Source organism: Astatotilapia calliptera, chromosome 23, assembly GCF_900246225.1.
Source record: "Astatotilapia calliptera chromosome 23, fAstCal1.2, whole genome shotgun sequence".
NCBI lineage: Eukaryota > Metazoa > Chordata > Actinopteri > Cichliformes > Cichlidae > Astatotilapia > Astatotilapia calliptera.
This window is the reverse complement of record NC_039323.1, coordinates 11,664,655-11,688,794: the sequence shown is the minus strand read 5'-3', so window position 1 is coordinate 11,688,794 and position 24,140 is coordinate 11,664,655. Positions and strand designations below refer to the sequence as shown.

The 24,140-nt window shown below is 42.6% G+C and overlaps 1 protein-coding gene across 1 annotated transcript; it reads left to right on the top strand.

Moving 5' to 3' along the window:
- Positions 1-1,945: 1,945 nt before the first annotated feature.
- LOC113016978 (relaxin-3 receptor 1) lies at positions 1,946-3,916 on the top strand. The gene is given in 2 exon segments (XM_075410368.1): positions 1,946-1,969; positions 2,647-3,916. A coding segment is annotated over 1 exon segment (1,212 nt). The 5' UTR covers positions 1,946-1,969; positions 2,647-2,704.
- Positions 3,917-24,140: the final 20,224 nt, after the last annotated feature.

The window sequence follows — 24,140 nt, the reverse complement described above, 5'->3', positions numbered from 1 at the left end:
TTCATCACAGATTTAAATGCTTTAAACATTAAACCAGTCACACTGTCAGCGCCTACGCATTTGGAGGTTTAAGGATTGTTAAGATGACAAGAAGTGAGTTCCAACGGATTAAAAGTGTGCAGATTATTATTTTTTTTTTCATCTTGTCTTGTCTTTTTAATTTCTTCAGAAAGTTACAGGGAGGGATTACTTCCAGACACAGGAAATGCTCCTCAAAAACTCAAGGAAACTGAGTAAAACACTGGTAATATAGTTTGTGTAAGAGTCCCCTCAGTTAATGAGAAAAGAAAAAAAGTTACATTTGATCAAAGTAGCTCTGCAGCGTATTATTGGAGTTAATAATGTGACACAAAACCACAGATTCAGAACCCTCACAATATCATGCAAATTAAACTACTTCTATGCTCGAGGTTGTTTTACACTGACTGGACACCATGCAAGTTTCCTGTAGCCCTAGTTTCCTGTTCCTAGCTGACAGGACTGGTACCTGGTATGGTTCCCTGCTGCTATACCCCATGAGCCCCAAGGTTTAATATACTGTGCATTTAGACATGCTCTTCTGCTTACCTTGATTGTGATAAGAGTGACAAATGTAGAGTCTTGCCTGTGGCAATCAATAAGGCATTTTCACCCAGACAACTGCTGCTCACTGAATATTCTTTTTTTTTTGAGGGGGAAACCTTAGGGATGGTTATGTGGGAAGATCAATGTGGATCAGCAGTTTCTGAGAAACTCAAACTACCAGCAACCATGTCATGTTCAGAGTCACTTACATCATCTTTCTTCCCTCTTCTGGTGCTCGGTTTGAACTATAGCCGGCCATCTTGACCATTGTTTGTATGTTGGCTGCTTTTTCTTCTATTCTTGTGATTCCACACTGGTTTAATCTATGAACAGCAGTGTTGCATGTTTTTCTGTCCATGTATATTATTCTACATAAGCTGTGTGTTTGGGACCATAAAGACATAAAGTGTCTACCAATCACATGTTTCCAAGTGACATTGTATGGTGGATCAAAATCTGATGGTACTTTTCTGATATCATAATTCCATCAGTTTTGATAAGATCCCCAAAACCACTGGGTAAACTGCAGTCCGAAACCATGGCAGAGCCTCCATGTTTTACGGATCATCATCGTTTATTTATATAGCACTTTAAAAACACACCTGGTACACCAAAGTGCTGTACAATACAAATGTAAATATAGGAATAAAATAACAAAAACCAGACATAGCAATAAAAATGTCAGTTACCCACAGAGTTAAAAGCCAGGGAGTAAAAATAGGTTTTTAATCAGGACTTAAAAACTGGCACTGATGTACGGATGGCTGTAAACACTCACCGTTGTACCTCTTTTGACCTCCATTGTAAATTTCAATGACAATTTGAAGCAAAAAGTTCACATCTGAATTCAACTCTCAATGAAACCAGTACTCTCAAATCGTGTGTCAGGATTGGATTTTTTCTTGTTTGTGGAGGACTGGCCAATCAGATACTGTTTATCTGTTTTGTTCTTCATTTGAGGTCTGCCACTTAACCTGTGTAGTTTAGACCTTTTTATTTAATTATTTTTGTTTTCAAGGAGAACTGTTCCTCCCTTCATCGCCCCGGTGCATTTTCTATGCGTTAGTGATTCATAAGTCAGTGTCAAGTTTCATAACAAACAAATATTAAAAATCCTCTCAAATGGTCAGCACTACAAATAAATGAAACAGTCAGTGTTGAAAGAAAATCTTTTTTTTTTTTGTTGTTGTTGTTGTTTGCTTTTTCGGGGGGGGGGGGGGTTGCTCAAGACGACTTTTTGAAATTACTTTATGGGAAGCAAAATATAAAGAATTGAGGGGTGGTTTGAGACTTTTGCACAGAACTGTATATGTCTAAACGACAGGTGAGATGCTACTGTGTGATTGGCTGATTAGATATCCGCTTCGAAGAGGAGGTGACGAAGTGTCCCTAACAAAGTGGAATCGTAAGTCTGTGATTAACGCGCTTATACGACTTCGGAACTTCTAGGTAGTATTGTTTCTGGCTAATATTTCTTAGCTGCTGGCATAATAATAAACGTTACACGGGTACACGTGGTTTCACCGCCTTTAAATTCGCCTTTGATGCTAATCAGAAACATAAAAGTGATGCTGTGTCCTTGATCCTTGTCCTTCAGCTCCTCAACAAACGTCCCGAACGATCACGTCAAACACAGCGCCGTGTACAGTCAGTCCGCTCTGTGCATATTTTATGCGTACACTGTCTCCACGTCTCCAAAAGCTCCTGTTCACAGGTGACACTGTACAAACAAGATTATGGATGTGCCACTGTCCTGTCAAAATACATTAAGACTCAGCGCTGACGGACATTCTGGGAGACTTTGATGTGGCTGCGGCTGTAAGAGCGCGGATTCGCTCTGGTCCTATCATCCTCTTGGTGAGGTGAAGAGCGTCAACGGCGGGGCAGAGCTTTGCGCGTTCACGCGAAACCTATAAACGGACGTGGCGCGCGGAGAGCTGTGAGTAGTGTGTGGAGAAATGAGGAGAGAATAACGGCGGCAGAGGATGGCATCTACAGCGCCATGGGAGATAATCTGATGACACATGCAACAGAAATGCTGCAAATGCCATCTGCACAAACTTTTTTCTCTGTGTTCTGAAGACACGGCAGCTCTTCAACTTTGCCCTACGAGGTGATATGTGAGAAGGAGAGGCCAACCATGCAGCTGAATGAGTCTGGGGTTCAAACGGTGGCACCCGAGCCATGTCAGCAACAAATACTACAGGACGACTACAATGGGAACTGCAGCGAAGGTTCCACCACTAACATGTCACTGCACTGCTGGCTGCAGCTCCTCACCAAGGAATCTATCATGGAAATTCAAGGAGACAGCTCCAGCGTAGTGGTACGTGTGATGATAGCGTGTGTCTACTCTATCGTCTGCGCTCTGGGGCTGGTGGGGAATTCACTGGCTCTGTATCTGTTGCACTCCCGTTACAGGCAGAAGCAGTCGTCCATCAACTGCTTTGTGATGGGGCTGGCTATCACAGATCTACAGTTTGTTTTGACCTTGCCTTTCTGGGCAGTGGACACAGCCCTGGACTTCCGCTGGCCGTTTGGTCGTGTGATGTGCAAACTCATCAGCTCTGTCACCACCATGAACATGTATGCCAGTGTATTCTTCCTCACAGCTATGAGCGTGGCACGTTATTACTCCATCTCCTCCGCACTGAAGATACACAGCCGACGGACAGCAGCTGCCAGAGCCAGGTGGACCAGCCTGTGCATCTGGGCTGTTTCTTTGCTGGCCACTTTGCCTCATGCCATCTACTCCACCAGTGCCCAAGTATCTGATGAGGAGCTTTGCCTGGTGCGCTTCCCAGACTCTGGCAGTTGGGATCCACAGCTCCTTCTGGGTCTATATCAGCTTCAAAAGGTCCTAGTAGGTTTCCTTATTCCTCTAGTTATAATCACCGTCTGCTATCTGCTGCTGCTTCGCTTCATCCTAAGCCGGCGCATTGCAGGTGCAGCGGGCCCAGAGGCAAACCAAAGCCGGCAAAAGCGTCATTCCAAAGTGACTAAATCCATTGTCATCGTAGTTCTCTCCTTCTTTCTCTGCTGGCTTCCTAATCAGGCACTGACACTGTGGGGTGTGCTCATAAAGTTTGACCTTGTGCCCTTCAGCAAAGCTTTCTACAATGCACAGGCCTATGCTTTCCCTCTGACTGTTTGCTTGGCGCACACCAACAGCTGCCTCAACCCTGTGCTCTACTGCCTGATCCGCCGGGAGTTTCGGGCAGGCCTCAAGGAACTTCTCCTGCACGCCACGCCATCTTTCAGGAGCCTGACTCATCTGCTGCGTCGCAAGGCCAAAGTGGCTGAGGCACCACCTGTTTTGGTGCTGGTCCAAATGGATGTCTGACTGGGATGACTGGGGAACTCGAAACATTCCACCTGCGGTACTATTGATCTGTTTACCAAGAGGGCATATGTCTCACCTACTCTGTCGATGCTGAAAATCGCATTTCTTTAAAAAAACAAACAAAAAAAATGCAGAATTATAATGTACTGCACGGTAGGATGTGCCTCACTTCTACTGTGTTTCTCAAGATTTTCTCTGCATCACATATTTCTGTTGTTACAGTTGTTCACTGTTTCAGTCTCCCCGCTTCTGTCGAGCAATACTGCTCTCGTGTCATGGACATGTATAGCTGTTAATCCAAAGTGAGATTCAAATAGTTGCAGCACTCAGGCGTAATTTTTTTTTTATGCATACTGGTAAATTACTGTGTTTGTGTTTGTTTACTGGTACAAGTGTGTAATTCTTTCATCAGTATAATCAATGGAACAAATGGAATCAAAATAATTAATTTTAAAAAAACAGGACAGTGATGCTTAGAAGTGTTTGCTTTATTTAAAATATCATAAAAGAAAAGAGCAATTTAATCGCCTGTTGTTGTATCTGTGGAAAAACTAAAGAAATGAGCGGGGGGGGGGGGGGGGGGGGGGGGGTAGAATTTGTACATTTTATTTTTGTAGATGTATGGAGTAAAATAGTAGTGCTTGTTGCATTGTCCTGGAGAAATGACTCATCTCTTGTGAAAAAATAAAAGGCAAATAAAATGTACAAGAGCTAAAATCAATTTCCTGAGCTTTTCGGGGTAAGGCAGCATGGCATCAAAGACTTCAGCGTAATGAGTGCATAGTTAGTAAACGTCTCCCTTGTGGAAAGCTTTGAGGATTAGGACTTGAAGTGATCCATTTAAGATTTTATACCCCTGTGCAGCAAATAGTATATGATTCATATTTGAACTGAGCACGTATACTGTGTTGTATGCACACAAGATGAAAAATTTACGATCATTATTTCTCTCTGTCTCACTCTCGCTGACCTTAGACAGCCATGCAAATATACTCAGATGCGTTCTTTTTCTTACTTTATATGTGTCAGTCTGAAAATTATGATGAATTATGTCGAATTTCCTCTAAACATCTGCATTATATGTCAGACATTTACTTTAAACCAAAGCATTTTTTCATTTAAAAAAAAAGGCATCTCATGGTTGGACAGACCACCAGTGCCACAAACAGCCTTTTTATCTCTGGTAAATTGAACAGATACATATGTTGACTGGAGCTTCTGTGGTGATAGCATCAGCTTTCATACAAGACAGCTGCTAATTTGATGTTTTTTCATTTAAATCATAATGACTGATAATCCTGTAAATAAAATAAAGACTAAATAAAAAACTCAGCTTGAACTATTTTGAATAATTGGGCCAGATCACATTAGAATTCAGAGCCCGTAAGAGGAGAGATAAAAAAGGAAAATAGTCAGAGGTGCTGAGAGCGTGCAAAATAAAGTGGTGCTAATGTTATGTAAACAATCCCACACCGGCAAGAGGGCATCAGACAACAGAGACTCCCTTCTCTGTTCTTTTATTGATGAGCTTTAACTTTCTCATTCTGTGCTTGTGCAGCTCTCCTTCAATCACTAACAACAGCAGCACTGCACTGCACAAATAATGAACAAAGGTGTTGCTAACTAGACTGCATGTCAGATAGAGGGGGCAGATTTTCTTCGTCTCTTCTGTTGAGAATGGGATTCTTGCTCTTCAGCGCAACTTTTGTGTGAAATGAAGTGTAGCAAAGCCGTAGTCTAAACATAAATACTAAATAAAACACTTGTGTGGTTTGAAATGTCTTTTCAAATTGCTTTGTGGACCTAAGCTGATGCTTAGTGTCATTCTTAGATAGAAGTATATGAAAAATGCCAAACAAAAGCTTTAGGTAAACAATGGCCCCAGACAACCAGAGTTTGCTGCATTGCATTATAGTTTGATAAAGGCTTTAGCGATTCTGTTCTACATGATTGATTTTGCAGGGTGCCTATGCCATAAACAGATATGTGTTCAAATTATCATAAACAAAGTCATACACAGAATACTTTGACTCGAGTAAAATTCAGGTAAATAGAACCTTCGATTTTTGGGGCTTTTGTAAAAATATGCTTGTTTGCTATGAGTAACCTGCTATGTGCTGCACTTGAAGGAAAACTGTACGCACAAGCAGCAGGAACAATTGGGTCAATAGAGGCATACCCCAGTTTTGCCCCGTGCCTTCAGTGGGTCAGCCTGAACAAGCTGGGAGCAGAATCTGCAGCAAATAACAGAATCAGTGACTTTTGTAATCTTGCCTGGTTATAAATTCACTGAGGAAAGATCTCTGGGCCAATTTTGCCTTCAGAATACCCTAAAGCAGATTAACTGCATATCATGGGCCTTTATTTATATAGCAGAGAAGAACCAACGCACCAGATAAACTAACTTTTCACAGAGCTTTGTATGCAACATTGTTACATCTTGATTGTGCAAAGACATAACTGTATTAGGAAAGCGTGATAGCTCACTTAGCATGAGCGCATTTCAAAATCTCTATGGCTCTCACACCTTGGATTCATCACAGAAAGCCTGCATGATACAGATTTGTACCATCAGGATGTGAGTAAGGCCTGCTGGGCTATCCATAGAAAGGTTCAGAGTTAGACTCGGTTCAGAAAAAAATGACTTGTTTCACGTGAAGTTAAAACTATGATGGTGCTGATAAACAAGTTCCATGTAGATCTACCTATCTATCTATCTATCTATCTATCTATCTATCTATCTATCTATCTATCTATCTATGGGTACCCATATCCACATAAATAATAATACTATATACTATAATAATGATCACACAGCCCACTGCCCTCAGCAGCTCCATTTGGCAACAGAATAAAGATTCCCTTGATATATAATTCCCTTGAAAAACATGCCAGCATGCACTGAATATGGACAGGCTGATGTTACGAAATCAGTTTCACTCCGGTTCTTTTTTATTCCTTGAGGCATCCAGAGACGGCGCCGGGGCTCTCTGTCCTGGTTGTTGTGTCCTTGGGCAAGACACTTTACCCTACCGCCTACTGGTGTTGGCCACAGGGGCCGATGGCGCGGTATGGCAGCCTCGCTTCTGTCAGTCTACCCCAGGGCAACTGTGGCTACAACTGTAGCTTGCCTCCACCAGTGTGTGAATGTGAGAGTGAATGAATAATGGAATTGTAAAGCGCTTTGGGTGCCTTGAAAAGCGCTATAGAAATCCAATCCATCATTATTATTATTATTATTATTATTATTATTATTATTATTATTATTATTATTATTAACATATTACAAACACTGAGACCCCCACTCTGCATCCACTGGGCCATTGGCCCCTTGTTGTCTTACATTGACAGATAAGCATGTGGAGAGTCTCCTGCAAACCTGCTTCTAAGTTATAACAATTATGAGTTTTTATTAAAGGTACAAGCATCAGCAATCCCCAACTGTAGCTTCCTGTCTCCTTTTATGACAGGCAGACCCCCAGTGTACATAAATTCCTTTCCTGTCACAGGCTGGGTCTCCGACCCAGCACTCTGAGTTTTCTTTGTATTTTTTGATATGTTATTTTTGTGTTATTTCCTATTTTGCCTTTAGTTTAGGCAGTTATTGGTTATTGTTCCTGGGTTTTCTATGTTTTGGGGTTTGGTATTTATTCATCACGTATTAGGTCTGTTAAGTTGTGTTGTCATGTTTAGTTTTAGTATTTCCTGTTTTATTCTGACAATGTCATGTGTTCTCTGTTAATTGTATTTAGCTTTTCTCTCCTGGTCCTGTCATTAGGTTTATGGCTGTCAGCTGTTTCCCCGTATGTTTCCACTTCCCCTGATCACCTCATGTCTGTATTTAAGCCTTTTGTTTTCTTCATGCCATTGTCGGGTCGTCTGTTTATTCTGCCCTAGTTCTAGCCTGGTTCTGTTTATTTGACCTCAGTCTTAGTTTCGGTTTTCGTCTGTTATGTATTATTAGTCTTAGTCATGGTCTTTGCTTGTTATTTTCCACCACAGTCATAGTTTAGGTTTTGGTCTCAGTACCGTTTTAGTATTTTGTTTCTTAGTGTCTTGTCAGTTTACTTTGGTTTCCTGGTTTACTTCTGCCGTCTTCTAATAAAGCCTCACCTTTCTGTTAAAACCTTACTACCCCTCGTCGTCATCTGCTTTTGGGTCCTGTTTCCACACACATCGGCGCACCCCGCCGTGACAGAACGACCCGACCAGTATGGACGCAGCGGATGCAGCTCTCGTCGAGTGTCTGGAGGAGACGGCTCGTATCCAAGCGATCCTCGACCGCATCTTTACAGCGCCCGATTTGAAGAGCAAGCTGGTGATGGTTAACGTTGCTGAAGCTATTATGGAGAGGGATCCCCGCCTTCTCCAGCTCCCGGACTCACCTGCCATAGTTGCTGCCTTTACCAGGATAAAGGAGATGCTGCAGGCCCAGGAACTGTCGAGTCAGGAAATGGCTTCCAGCACCCACCAGTCACAACAACCCCACAATCAGTCATCTCCATTGCTGCCTCCGGAACCTGAGTGTGTTCGTGTCGGTTCGCTGAGATTCGCCACAGCGTCACCACCTCTCAGCTCACCAGTTTCCACGCCCTCATCACAGTCTCGCCATACTCCTGTCACAGTTCAGCGCGAGGTAGCACTGGACACCATAGACTTAGACCATGACGAGCGCCAGTCAATATTCTGCGCTCTGTTGGAGGAGGAGCCAGTGGTTGCAGCGCCACCACCTGCGGCTCCCGTGCCGCCGCCTGCAGGACCACCACCTGCCGCGCTACCGCTTGCTGCTTCTGCGCCTCAACCTGAGGACGACGCCTCACCTGGTTCTGCCACACCTCAGTCTGAGAACTCATACAAACTCATGTCGCCCACTATAAACTGTGTGTGGCTGCAACTTACACAGCCTTCTGCCTCGTCAGCTGGAGGGCCCGAGGAGCCCGTCCAGCCTCCTGCCTCGTCAGCTGGAGGGCCCGAGGAGCCCGTCCAGCCTCTTTCCGCAGCTTCATCATCCTCGCCAGCTGCTTCGCCTGGCCCAGCCTCAGCGTCCTCATCAGCTGCTTCGCCTGGCCCAGCCTCAGCGTCTTCATCGGCCTGTGCTTCGCCTGGTCCAGCTTCAGTCTCAGTTTCTGCTTCACCTGGTCCAGCTTCGGCCTGTGCTTCGCCTGGTCCAGCTTCAGTCTCAGTTTCTGCTTCACCTGGTCCAGTTACAGCCTGTGCTTCGCCTGGTCCGGCCTTAGTCTCAGTTTCTGTCTCGCCTGGTCCAGCCCCTGCTGCTGTCTCGCCTGGTCCGGCCTCTGCTTCTGCCTCGCCTGGTCCAGCTCCTGCTTCGCCGTCATCCGGTCCAGCCTCTGCTTCTGCTTCTGGTTCGTCTGGTCCGGCTTCGGCCTGTGTTTCGCCTGACCCGGCTTCGGCCTCGGCGCCTGTGTCGCTGTCGTCAGGTCCAGCCTTGGCTTTTGTTCTTGCTTCGCCTCCGCCTGGTCCAGCTTCGGCCTCAGTTTCTGTGTCAGCCTCGCCTGGTTCTGCGGTTGTGTTGCTATCGCCCAAGCCTCATTTTGCCCCTCGGGATCGCCGGCCGCTTTCCGGGCCGTCTGCTGGACATCATTGCCGTCCGGGTCGGCCCCCTGAACTTTTGATCTCTGGCCTGCTGTGCTCTTGGCCTCCAGGTCAGCCCCCGGAACTCATGGGTTTTGGCCTGCTGGACCGTTGGCCTCCTGGTCGGCCCCCTGAACTTTTGATCTCTGACCTGCTGTGCTCTCGACCTTCGGGTCGGCCCCTGGAACTCGTGGATTTTGGACTGCTGGACCGTTGGCCTCCTGGTCGGCCTCCCGAACTTTTGTCCTCTGTTTTGTTTTGCTGTCGACCTCCGGGGCGGCCGCCTGAACCGCTTCGCCATTCGTTCCTGTTCTGCCGGGTTCATGGTCGCCCTCCTGAAGCTGGGTCTCGGACTCTTGTGCCCTTGTTGTTTTTGGCCTGTGTGCTTCTGGTGCTTTGTTTTTGGTTTTGTTTCCAGCCCTCCTTCCTGGTACCCCTCCGCCCGCCCTGGGTGGGTTGTTGTGGTTTTGTGTTTGTTTTCTGGGTGTTTTCGGACGTCTGGAATCCGCCCTTAAGGGGGGGGCTCTGTCACAGGCTGGGTCTCCAACCCAGCACTCTGAGTTTTCTTTGTATTTTTTGATATGTTATTTTTGTGTTATTTCCTATTTTGCCTTTAGTTTAGGCAGTTATTGGTTATTGTTCCTGGGTTTTCTATGTTTTGGGGTTTGGTATTTATTCATCACGTATTAGGTCTGTTAAGTTGTGTTGTCATGTTTAGTTTTAGTATTTCCTGTTTTATTCTGACAATGTCATGTGTTCTCTGTTAATTGTATTTAGCTTTTCTCTCCTGGTCCTGTCATTAGGTTTATGACTGTCAGCTGTTTCCCCGTATGTTTCCACTTCCCCTGATCACCTCATGTCTGTATTTAAGCCTTTTGTTTTCTTCATGCCATTGTCGGGTCGTCTGTTTATTCTGCCCTAGTTCTAGCCTGGTTCTGTTTATTTGACCTCAGTCTTAGTTTCGGTTTTCGTCTGTTATGTATTATTAGTCTTAGTCATGGTCTTTGCTTGTTATTTTCCACCACAGTCATAGTTTAGGTTTTGGTCTCAGTACCGTTTTAGTATTTTGTTTCTTAGTGTCTTGTCAGTTTACTTTGGTTTCCTGGTTTACTTCTGCCGTCTTCTAATAAAGCCTCACCTTTCTGTTAAAACCTTACTACCCCTCGTCGTCATCTGCTTTTGGGTCCTGTTTCCACACACATCGGCGCACCCCGCCGTGACATTTCCCTCTACACAATTACACACACTCTCAAGCCTACAGCTAAGCCAAACGGAAACACAGACAAATCCTTCCCTATTCCTCTCATCTACTGCTGGACCCTTTTATCTAAGCAAATTTAACACATTGTATTCTAATAATTGTTTTCTTGTACTCACACTGACCTGAGAGGACAGATTTAGATTATGAATATATTGATATATTGCAAAGCCAGTCAGTGCAAAGTAAGAAGTAACTTCTCATTTTTAGGAAATGAAAATGAAGAGACTCAGGACATGAAGGACAGGTTCATTAGCAGAAAAGCTAAGGCATCTGAAACACTCTCAGCTCTTAGTTCTGCTGCTTTTATCCTTATACTTCATTATGCATTGATTGCAAAAGATCCGTGTGTGTGTGTGTGTGTGTGTGTGTGTGTGTGTGCTTTTTTCTTTTTTGTTCTTCAGTTTCCAAGAATGCGATTATCTGAGCTCTTAACATAGATAAAAGACTCACCCAAAGTCCCAAAGCATCTTTTGTCCACCTTTCCATCTTTCTCTCTCTCTTATGACCTCTAACACGTGGAAGGGCACTGCACAACCAGGAGGTTATTGAGTTTTAACAGTAAGCTAATAGACTTAACAAAATGCACTTAACTGCCATTAATGAAAGGCCATTTGATCAATACTCATCTAAATTCTCCCTGGGACATAATGTGATAGTTGAAGGTTGCACAACACCCTTGGTGCTGACCTTTCTCTGATGCTTAATGATAGCCTGACAATGCTTGTATCGCTAGAATATTTAATTTTCCCTCATTAGCAGACTCATCAAACACAGCATTGACTTTTTCAGCTGTGGATGGGATATTTTAGGAGTGGTGTTTATCCCGCATAGTGTTGAAAGAGATCCCATGCACCCTATCTGTGCATGCCGGGCAATAAACTGAGCTGATCATGAAATGTGCTGGGGTTATCATATATGCAGGAAATGTTAGTTCCTAATTTGATCAGTGTAAGAGAATGGAGCATAAGAAGATTCCTGGTGAAAATCCCCCCAAACACACACGCCAGGTCTTTATCGCAGTCACTGTGTGTACTGGCACTAATTTCTTTTGTCATTTCCTTTTTCTCTGTGCCTCTTTGTCTTCTATTGTCATGCACTCTGCTTATCTTCTTCTGGCTGCTCCCGGTCGTCACAGCCGAGCATCTGTTTCCATCTCATACTGTCCCTAGCATCTTCCTCTATAACTTCAGCACTTCTTCACTGCCTCCATAATCCTCCTCTGTGGTCTTCTTGCTTTTTCTCCAGCCTAGCAGCCCCATATTCAGCATCCTTTATCTATTCATTAAAAATTATTTTCCATTTATCTGAAAGGGTACTCATAAATTCGCTTAACAAAAATAATATTCAATTTACTCTCACAAACCTGCCAGGCTATAATTTATTATCATTCAAAGCAACAAATTATACTTTGTGCAAGCATTTTGCATATGTGTGTGTGTGTGTGTGTGTGTGTGTGTGTGTGTGTGTGTGTGTGTGTGTGTGTGTGTGTGTGTGTGTGTGTGTGTGTGTCCTACTGCTTGGACTATAATTTAATTACTTGTCATTTTTCCCTCTTTCACCAGTGATAGACATAAAGCTACATTAGGTCACACACAAGAAGGCTTATCTTTTTGAGATTCATTTATCATACGATTATCATATCAACAGATCTCTGTTATCTCGAGAACTAAGTCCACAACAAAACTACAACCTAGCAATTAGTCATAGTACCATGTAATCCCAGTCATCAGATACACGGTGTCAAGTCTGGTGAGGAACTTTGTCGCATGGAGTCACACAAACCACCTGCAACTCAACACCTCAAAGACTAAGGAGCTGGTTGTGGACTTCGGGAGGTCCAGAGAAGGTCCACTGCCGGTTCAGATAGAGGGGGAGGAGGTGGAGGTGGTCAACAAGTACAAGTACCTCGCGCTGTGGGTGGACAATAAACTGGACTGGTCATGCAACACAGAGCACCTGTATAAAAAAGCCCAAAGCCGACTGTACTTCCTCAGGAGGCTGAGGTCTTTTAACATCTGCAGGAAGCTCCTGAGGATGTTTTACCAGTCGGTGGTTGCTGGAGTACTTTTCTATGCTGTGGTGTGCTGGGGGAGCAGCACAGCAAAGAAGGACTCATCCAGGCTGGAGAAACTGATCAGGAGGGCTAGCTCTGTGGTCGGCATGAAGCTGGACACTCTGGTGACAGTGGCAGAGAAAAGGACATTAAAGAAACTGATGGACATTATGGACAATGCCAGGCATCCTCTGCACACGGCCATAAACAACCAGAAGAGTCTGTTCAGTGACAGGTTGCTTCTCCCCAAGACAAGAACTAACAGACTTAAAAACTCCTTTGTCCCACACGCCATCAGACTGTTTAACTCCTCTCTGGAGGGGAGAGGGAGGGGAAACAGGAGGACAAAGGAGGGGGGAACAACTAAGCTGTAGTGCCTCTTCACCTCACTGTACAATACCTTGTGCAATACCTTTTGTAAATAGTCAACAGTGCAATAGACTCAATACTTGAAATGTGCAATTCACTTGTATTTTTATTTTTATTCCTATTTATTCTATTTATCCCCTTTGTATATTTTATTTATATTTGTTTCTGTATTTATATGTGTGTGTGTGTGTGTGTGTGTGTGTGTGTGTGTGTGTGTGTGTGTGTGTGTGTGTGTGTGTGTGTATATATTTATATATATATAACAATTCTGTAACTGTAACTTCGGTCGTTGCTGTGCTTTTTTTGGAAATCGAATTTCCCAGAGGAACCCACCCGAGGGATTAATAAAGTTCTATCTTATCTTATCTTATCTTAAGTATGTGATGTCATTCAGTTACTAAACCAATGACAGTTTTATTAACAAGCTCCTCTACACTGCACTTTTGAATAGGGATTAACAGACAACTCAAAATTTTAAAATGTGCCTGCGTTAATGCAGGTTTATGGTGCTCGTGCAATATGATCTTAGAAGAAAACAGAAGACAGGATGAAGGTCAAATGTGAAAGAAGCCTGAGAAGCAGCTGAAACCAGTATCTCCTCCTCAGTGCATTTTAATTTTCAGGTTGTTCTAAAGTCCCCTGCTTTTATTTCCTTCATCTGCCTATTAACAAAATGCATAGTGATTTTGATTTTTCGTTTTTTTTTCTTCAACTGTGGGATTAGGTGAGATGCTGGCAAGGAGAGAAGATGATGGCTAATTTACAGTTAAATGAGCTTGTGTAATAATAAGAGTGGCTACATGCTCTAGCGAGGAGTGAGACACCAAAGGCAGGTGGCAGACTGAACAGAAAGCAGAACATTATGATGCTCCGTAAATGGGCTGCACCTGCTTTGATGATTTTGCACTGGGGCGAAGTGGTCAGTGGGTGAGTGGGTGACTCACGGACACTGAATTGTTACAGCAGTGACTCATATCAACTAAAAGTCCATCACTGAACAAAACCAAAACCATGCCCCTACCTCTCTAACTATTAGACTCCATTTTCACATTGGATAGATTCCTTTGAAACGTTGTGGAATTGCTAGGCCACAGTCTATCCCTCTAAAGAATGCACGCATTGCTACGTGTGTCTATCAGAGTGCAAACATCAAATTCCACATAGATCTAATGATATATACACATATGCTTTAATCTTAGTAAAACTTTCTCCTCTCTCTTAACTTGTCTCACTCTCTGTTTGTTTAAGTCAGTCAACTGTCTTGTCAGCTTTGCATCCTTCATGATACCATATACTGCAGAGACCGTGGAGAACAAGATTCAAGAATCCCGATTTCTTTTGTTGCCCCCCAGGGGAAGCAAGTCAGTGTCAGCAGCTCCTCGTTGAACCTGAAATCCCTGCAGATTAAGGATGGAGGCTGAGTTGTGTTGTTGTTCAGGGAACATCCCAAAAATAGATCAGAAAATTCCCAAGGTAATTTGGGGGTTATGTTCACCGGGAAGTCTTAAGTTCAACTGGAGAGTAATTTCAGGGAAAACAGAGTAAATATTAGAACCGTGAGAATCTACAGCAATGCAAATGGCCGTGTGTAGCGGTACTTATGAACAGGGCTGCTGTTTGACAGATGTAAACTTTACCATGACTACCACCTTTGTTTAAAGAGTCAGCATGCTGACATTTGCAAAGGGTCTTTTTGTGGAACATTTATACACGGACCTGTGTGGCTCCCAGCTCCCAGAGAGTGAGACCAGGTCCAGTGCTGGAGGATTTTGTTAAATGGTGTCAGGAGGCAGTTAAACTTGTCTAAGTCAAAACATACAATCAGATTTTTGAAAACATACTAGACATCACATCCATTAAGGGTCCGATGGTGGAATGTGTTCAGTTTTCTATATCTTGAAACAATTACTGATTTAAAACTGAACTTTGAAGTGAAGTGTGAAGCTGTGCAAAGGGACACCAGCATCTGTCCTGGTTGAGGAAACTTGACTTCCACGCTAACAAAGTTGTAATAATTTTATTATATTATGTTTTTATTGCGTCTTTTTCATCCTTTTCCTTAATATCACGGTTTGGATGCTTCTCTGTAAAGAACAAAAACTAACTGAGTGAAACTGTTACATGTACTAAACGCTGCTTGACTATGCTGTATTATGTTTATCTGTAGTTTGTTGCATGTGTTTGCCTTGGAAATATGCATGTGCATGTCAATGAATGACTGATCCACTGCAGAGCAAATTTACCAACAGATACACATAAAGCAAGTCTCAACAAGAACCTGTGGCAAGTACAGACACAAACACAATCAGGAAACCTCCATTTATTCATATTTTGTTTACAAGGAGCCAGACTTCAGCAATAGTTCTTCCGGGCTGGAGAGATTTAACATATTTCTTTAGACACTGACTGCTTTTCACTCATTTTCAGTCCAGCCTGTGTACCTGACATTTTCTTTGTTGATATCATTCTTTTTGGGCCTGTTCCCTTCATTAGATACACTCAACAAAAATATAAACGCAACACCTTTGTTACTGCTCCCATTCCCCATGGGATGGACGTAGAGACCTAAAATTCATTCCAGATACACAATATAACCATCCCTCCCAAACAGTGGTCACAAATCAGTCCAAATGTGTGGTAGTGGGCACATCTGCTATATTGAGATAATCCATCCCACCTCACAGGTGTGCCACATCAGGATGCTGATCTGACATCATGAGTAGTGCACAGGTGTACCTCAGACTGCCCACAACAAAAGGCCACCCTGGAATGTGCAGTTTTGTCTCACAGCAAAATGCCACAGATGCCACAAGCAATGAGGGAGCGTGCAATTGGCATGCTGACAGCAGGAATGTCAACCAGATCTGTCGCCCGTGCATTGAATGTTCATTTCTCAACCATAAGCCGTCTCCACAGGCGTTTCAGAGAATATGGCAGCACATCCAACCGGCCTCACAACCGCAGACCTCGTGTAACCACACCAGCCCAGGACCTCCACATCCAGCAGGTTCACCTCCAAGATCGTCTGAGACCAGCCACCCAGACAGCTGCTGGAACAATTGGTTTGCACAACCAAACAATTTCTGCACAAACTGTCAGAAACCGTCTCAGGGACGCTCAACTGCATGCCCGTCGTCCTCATCGGGGTCTTGACCTGACTCCAGCTCGTCGCCGTAACAGACTTGTGTGGGCAAATGCTCACATTCGATGGCGTCTGGCACGTTGGAGAGGTGTGCGCTTCACGGATGAATCATGGTTCACATTGTTCAGGGCAGATGGCAGCTGAGAATGTCCCAGTTCTTGCATGGCCAGCATACTCACCGGACATGTCACCCATTGAGCATGTTCGGGATGTGCTTGACCGGCGTATACGACAGCGTGTACCAGTTCCCACGAATATCCAACAACCTCGCACAGCCATTGAAGTGGAGTGGACCAACATTCCACAGGCCACAATTGACAATCTGATAGACTCCATGCGACGATGTGTTGCACTGCATGAGGCAAATGGTGGTCACACCAGATACTGACCGGTTCTGGGTCCCCAGACCCCCAATAGCGCAAAAAACTGCACATTCCAGGGTGGCCTTTTGTTGTGGGCAGTCTGAGGTACACCTGTGCACTACTCATGATGTCAGATCAGCATCCTGATGTGGCACACCTGTGAGGTGGGATGGATTATCTCAATATAGCAGATGTGCCCACTACCACACATTTGGACTGATTTGTGACCACTGTTTGGGAGGGATGGTTATATTGTGTATCTGGAATGAATTTTAGGTCTCTACGTCCATCCCATGGGGAATGGGAGCAGTAACAAAGGTGTTGCGTTTATATTTTTGTTGAGTGTAGTTGACAGGAGAGACATGCAACAAAGGTCCTTGGGTCAGACTCAAACCCAGGTTGCTGCTTTTGAGCCTTGCAGTGTGTGGTAGACATAGTCATCTCACTCACTCGCCAGTGAGCTAAACTAGCATGTGCATCTGACATCTGGGTTTTTGTTTAACTGTTTGTTGAACCACTTAACATTGACCTCATTCAAGCATAAAAACGGCCACTAACTCAGGAGATGAACCTGTGTTGTGTCTACAGACAACAAGAACCAATTTTAAATTGCATCTCAGCAGCCTGTCACGAAAACACAATTTGTCCCCATTTTTTCTGTTGGATCTATGAAAATGTCAAACATAACACAGTTTGACAGGCATATGTTGTATTTATACACCAACAAGATGACTTCTAAAGGTCTATAAACACATGTTGGCTTATCTCTGCATGGCCACAGTGTGTCTTTTGAGGAAACAGGACAAGTGGAGGAAAAATTAATGATGAACAGCATCTCAAAGTCATCTCGTGAAACAGGAAAAAGAAAATCCAGCAAAGACCTGACACAGGACCTTAGAGATGCATGAACTTCCATCTATTATTCACCAAAGCCTTATCACAAGTGGTTTCACTGCAGGAGTGTCTGGAAGGAAATTATTTTTAAGGAAGGTTAATGATGCAAAAAGCCTGAGGTATAGCAAATTATGTAAGAAGTGGACTGAAAATCAGTGACAACAAACCTGATGCAGTGATGAATCCAAATGTGAACATTTTTGTTCAAATTGTCATGAATATGCACAGAAGAGGTCGGGAGAGAGGTACAGCAGTAATTGTCTACAGCCATCTGTCACACAAGGTAAAGGCTCTGTCATGGTTTGGGGATGCATAACAGCCAGTGCACTTGGGGATCTTATCAAAACTGATGAAATTATGAGCACATAAAAGCACTGCCCTCTATGCAATAATCTAGACAAAAGCATCTGACTGGTAACTGTTTCATTTTTCTGCATGGCAATGATCCCAAACACACTGTCCTTTGCAAAGAAAATACAGTCATGGATCGGCCTCCTCAGAGCTCGGACCTCAACATTACTGAAGCAGTGTGGGATCATCCTGACAGAGAACAGGACAAACGGCAGAAACACCCAAAGAAGAGTTTTGAAGTTCCTTTGAAGCCCGGAGAACTATTCCTGTAGATCCTCACAGAGATGACAGAGAGCTGCTCAGAGTTCAGACTGTGCTGAAGGTAAAGGTGTTCACACCAAACCTGGTGGAAGTGTCCAAGTCTCCTGACTTATTTTCCACTTTCCCACCAAAACATAAAGCAACGAGCGATGGCTTAAGGCTATCGCACAGTGCTTTAGGTTTGCCTTTACAACATGGTTAGCAAAGGATGAAACACTAAAAACGTGAAGGTTATTTTCAGTCCTTCCTGTTTGCCGTCATTATGTTTCAGTCATGTTGACATATTTTGTACTGGGATTTGTGAATTTTAATGTTCAATAAATTAAAAATGCTCAGAAACAGGCAGTGACTGAGACAGTAAAGGTAAAGGAAAAAAAAGAGCAACATGTTTTTACTGTTTTTAGCCCACAGCATATTAATTACTTAATATTGAGGGAAGCAGCGATGAGCAGAGAAGCAATTCAGCAGGGCAGAGTCGCCATGGAAACTTAATTTGGTCATGTTACTTTTTTAAATGAATAAAACAGTTTTGTCATATCAATTTTTACACTTGCACTTACTCGATGTGATAAAACATTTCAGAGAGCACAGGTAACAGGGAGAGCTGAGCTGATGCAAAGAGATGGTTACCAAGGAGAAGCCAAGCCATGCTCCATAATTTTAGATTAAATCTGAGTAGTTGTTGTTTTTTAAATACTTGATCCATCTCCACAGAATAATAATACATGAAAAAGGACAAAGAATGCATCACCACTATAACCAGGATCTTCATAGAGTAGTTTTATTATTTTAATCTTTGAAGGTTTTCTGTACACGAGTGATTCGGTCCATCTCTTTGCATGTCACGATTTATAAAAGAAATGTGGATAAAACGTCAGTTACTTAACCAAAGTCAAACCTTTATTATGATGAGCAAAAGTCCAAAAGGCAGCTGAAAACAAAGTCTATCCAAAATATGAAAGGAGTCATGGTACAGTTAGTACAATGTACAAGACAAACTGAGAGATCAGGTACATACAATCACTCTGAGGGCAAATGGAGAATGAGACACAGCTGCAGAACAAATGCACCTAAACTAACCTAAACTCGGGATAATAAAGCAAGGGAAATAAACTGAAACATAAGAGCCAAAGACCTACTAAAATAAAACAGGAAATAAGTAAACACATGGCATCAAACACAGAAACGCTGACTTGACACGCAGGACACAAGGCAGGAAAATAAACAAAATATTTGACCCTGAATTGGATAAGCAGAATAGAATGATGAATGAATGGATAAAAAAAATAACTTTTCATGACAAATAAAAATACAGTAGAGATAAAGATCATTACCTGTTTTCACAGCCGGGATTGCAAACTTATACCTGAATTTTCACAATGTTTTCCTTTTCTGAAGTACCACGCATGCAAATAAGTGTATATGTAATATTACTTTACAGAGCTTTAAAAGGTATTGATTCTGCAGCTGCAAGTATTTTTACTCGCACTGAACCATCTAGGTCACCATTAATAATCTAATGACATCATTAAAAGCTGCATGAAGCTGTCCTAAAGTTGCTTGTCTCATTTGTTCACAAGCATGCAATATTCAAAGGTGTACCGCATGCTCTGAATAGTAACATCTACATTTGCACAAGATCCCACAGACGCTAAGATTATCCACCACTTCTCTTAGCTGCTTGTACAATTCCTGGTCATGGGGGCTGGAACCCATCATCTGTCAGTGGGCGACAGGTCGACAGCATATCGCGGTTTAACACAGAGTGACAGATCATCATTCACACTCACATTCACTCCTACTATCACCAATTAACTTAAGACGCATGTCTGTGAGAGGAAGCCCAGAGAAAGAGGTACAGGGAGAACAGCCAGCCAGTGGATTCAAACCCAGAACCTTTTTTGCCTTGAGGCGACAGTGCTAAACGCTTCACTAATGTGCAAAATACTTCACTAAAGTGCCACCCACAGTGGCATATTTTATTTTATTTCATTTATAGAAGATAGGAGGTCAAAATAAGACTAGTTTAGCAACAATACATCAAGGAGTTGGTGAGATCTGACTGCAATTAGTATTTAGCAGCTTTTATTCTGATTTGAACCCTCATTGCTTAATGCAGTGGTTCCCAAACTTTTTTTGCTGGGCCCCCCTTTGTTTTTCAAGAAAAATGTTCGCGCGCCCCGCGTGCGCACGCACACGCACGCACACATCCTCCAACCACACACACACATATTTTGCTCCATTGCGGTTTATTTCACACCTCAAACATTTAGTAAACAATTAAGCAAATACAAGTAAACTGCAATAAATTACAGGTAGTAAGAAAATAAACTACTAACTCTTTTACGCTACGTCCACACCTACACGGGTATATTTGAAAAAGGAGCTGTTTCGTCCACACGTAAACGGCGTTTCGAATCACCGAAAACTGAGATTTTTTTAAACTCCTTTTTTGCGTTTACGTGTGGATGAGGAATAGAGAGTTCGTCGTGCAACGTCAAAGGTATGTGCCTCTTTTCACGTCATGCTGTGCGTCACGTTATTGTTTACATGAGATGAATTAGAATAGCAGATAGAGACAAAATACTGTTAATCTGACTATCTGCAGGTTTTACACGCTTACATATACACACGCAGTTACTGCCCCTCTATTTACAAAGACAGAGGCATCACGATGTGATTATTTTACGTGTAGTTGTTTTTTCCTGTGTAATAATATTCAACATTGCTATCAATACATTTTTCAAAAAATGCCTCTCTGTGCAAAATGGGTTTAAAAACATGAACAACTGTGGGATACTGTTTGTCCGTGATTTGAATCGGGGAACAAATTGTGGCAGGATGAGCCTGATATTATTTGTATCCCGCTGTAACTTTACTGTATAAAGAGCTGACATCTCCAAAATGTCAGGAGTAGTTAGTGAGTAGAATGTGTATGGAAGCCCGTTTCCGCCACTAAAAAAAAAAAAAGGATCCATAACTAAAAATTTCGAGTTATTTTCTCGAAATTTCGACATATTAACTCAAAATTTTGAGAAAAGCAACTCGAAATTTCGAGTTAGCGCTGCCAATCAGTAATCTACGTGAATGACGTCATTTCCATGTTACCCGGAAGCTGAAGCCCTCAGCTACAAATGCTACAGCTAAGCTACCGGTATTACATCCAGTCGTGAATGCACAGATTGCTGAGTGTTTTCAGCCTGGCTTCACAAATGATGAAATCCCTGTGTTATTAGCTGAATCACATGGTGTTACTATCAGCAAACATACTTTAATTTGTTGGGATCCGTTTTTGAGTGCGCGGTCCTGCGCCATATGCTTCCGGGTAACAAGAAAGCGACCTCATTCACGTATATTTTTGATTGGCAGAGCTAACTCGAAATTTTGAGAAAAGTAACTCGAAATTTCGAGTTATGGATACTAGCTTTTTTTTTTTTTTTTAGTGGCGGAAACGGGCTTCCATAAATGTGGGATACTGTTTGTCCGTGATTTAAACAGCCCAGCGCTGCTCCCGACAAAGGGAAAAGCAATTCTGCAGGGGAGACCTACCTTGGCACTTGTGCAGGTGAAACCAAAGGGCAGATATGCTTCACCATATTTTCTAGTCTTTGGCTTACAGTGAAATTGGTTTGGAAACATATTCAGCAATGCTTCATCTCCTGCTTTGCGTTTCTAACGCAGTGTCCAAGCGTTTTCTTTTTTTTCCCCCCTTTTCATCCCCCGCCCCCCCTGCCATGGCTCTGCGCCCCCCCCCCCAGGGGGCGGGCCCCACACTTTGGGAAGGTCTGGCTTAACATCTGGGACCGTTGGTTTCCTTGGTCAACAGAGAACACATGGATATCATGATGACAGATTTTCTGCCAAATTAGATTTTATGTTCCTTTCAAAAATGTTTTACAGGCCACAATTTTCTAATAATCATTAGAAATTAGCCATTACCAGATGAGGACTTAAGTTGTTGATTAGCCTTAAAAAGAAATGAAGGCTGAAGAAAGGTACTGAGCTGCATAACCTTTGGCCTAACTATTTTTTTCAGCCACTCAGATGAGCTTTGAGAGTCTTTGAGTTTCTACCTCGGTCTTCTCAAATAAAAATTATAAGTGAAATTCCTCCAGAGACTGAAAGCTGTGAAATAGACCAACCATATTGCTGCAGTGAATCAAATTTCATTTCTTGCTATTCTCATGGGATTGAGTGCTATCTATCTAAAACATTATCTATGGATAGACAATATTTTCCTGCATTCTATGTCACAGGGCCACAGACCCTCATCCATATCACCATATCTTCCGTGCAATGGTGCAGGACAATAATCTTTTGAAATGTTTTATTCAGCCTCTGCTGCCTGCGGTAGTAAAATAACACGATCTGTCAACATCAAAACTAATAGAGGTGTAAATCCTTGCACCCAATCAAGGACAAATGTGAAACATTTAAATGAATACATGCCGTACACAGAAAGTACAGCCTTGTCCGTTTTCAGTCACTGTAAAAAGTAGATATTTTTAGAGTACAGTCGACTGTTATGTTGGTAAAGAAGCAGGACTTAGCTGCCTAACCTTTGCCCTAACAAGGATATATCACTCTGTGTTTATTCACATACAGATTTACAAGCCTTCTAACATAATGCTGTGTGGTGCAATGGATCACAGATTCTTCTCACTTATTGTTTTGTAAATGTTAACATTGACTTGAGAAATTGGACTTAATCTCTTTTATTGCATGAGCAGCATTCACTGAAAAGACAGAAAATAATTTCCAAATAGGATTCAAGGATGGAGAGCGTGGTGAGGTGAAAGTACCACAATCATAATTTCTGAACGAGCCCCAAGGTGACATCTGAGACAAGGACAAAAAAATAGCTTGCAGCTTCTCACCAAACATATTGTCATTCGGTGAGTGCGAGATCCATGTAGAATGTGCACAGAAAAGTCAGCAGGTGTTGTATGGCCAGATGTTGGGAGTATATATATATATTCTGACACCATTTTGAAAAAGTGCAGCACGCATCATTATGTACCCAGTACGCTGCTGTAGCTCGTTGGCCTATGATGTTTCATCTTTCTCTTTTGTTTTTTTGCCCTTTTGAAACCTTATTGCCACATTCATGCGTGTGACATGATTCATTTCCTTTTCATTTCTTATTCTTTACAATAAACAGAAATAACACTACCAACAAAATGACTATTGACCACAATATAGGACTTTATAATACAAACAAAACACCTGTGTTTTTATGCTCTTTATGTTTCTTCAAGGAAAATCCATGATCCATTGCTATCACGGTGGGTAATGTTTGCAGAGCGTGTCAACACTTATAGAAATATTGCTTCACTTTGACTGATCCACTAAATGATACTTTGCAAAATTGCATCCTGGTTACCTGATGTCTTTATACCATGCTGTCATAGAGAGGCTGACAGAGTCTATTGGCATTATTTTCATTGACCACGTTGCAGATCTCCTGTTCATGCTAAGGTGTAAAGAAGACTCTTCTGGCATCACAATAAGGTTGCAATGCAGACCTATACTGATGCATAGTCCGGGATAATAAATTTAGCTTGAAGGATGCAATATAATGCACTGTGATAATTTACATGGGTCATACAAACACAAGAGGAACACATAGTCCCATATAGTCCACAGATTTAATTTTAAAATGCACATCTTATGTAATCTAGTGTACAGTTTGGTAATGCCATAGAATCCATGTAGACTGTTTCACAGTGCACGACAATATGACAGCTTGGTGCCTCTTACTGTATTTTTTTAAATATCAGCTTTTCTGCACCTTATAACCTTTTTGCATGAAACTTGCTGCAAATGAAAAACCTAAAATTTGCAAATAAACTTTACAGTTTCTCCAGAAATCCCTACCTCTGCTGTTTCCCACCCTTGCTTTTATCACACAATCGTTTTGAGATTTGGCTCAAAGACGTTTTTTGAAC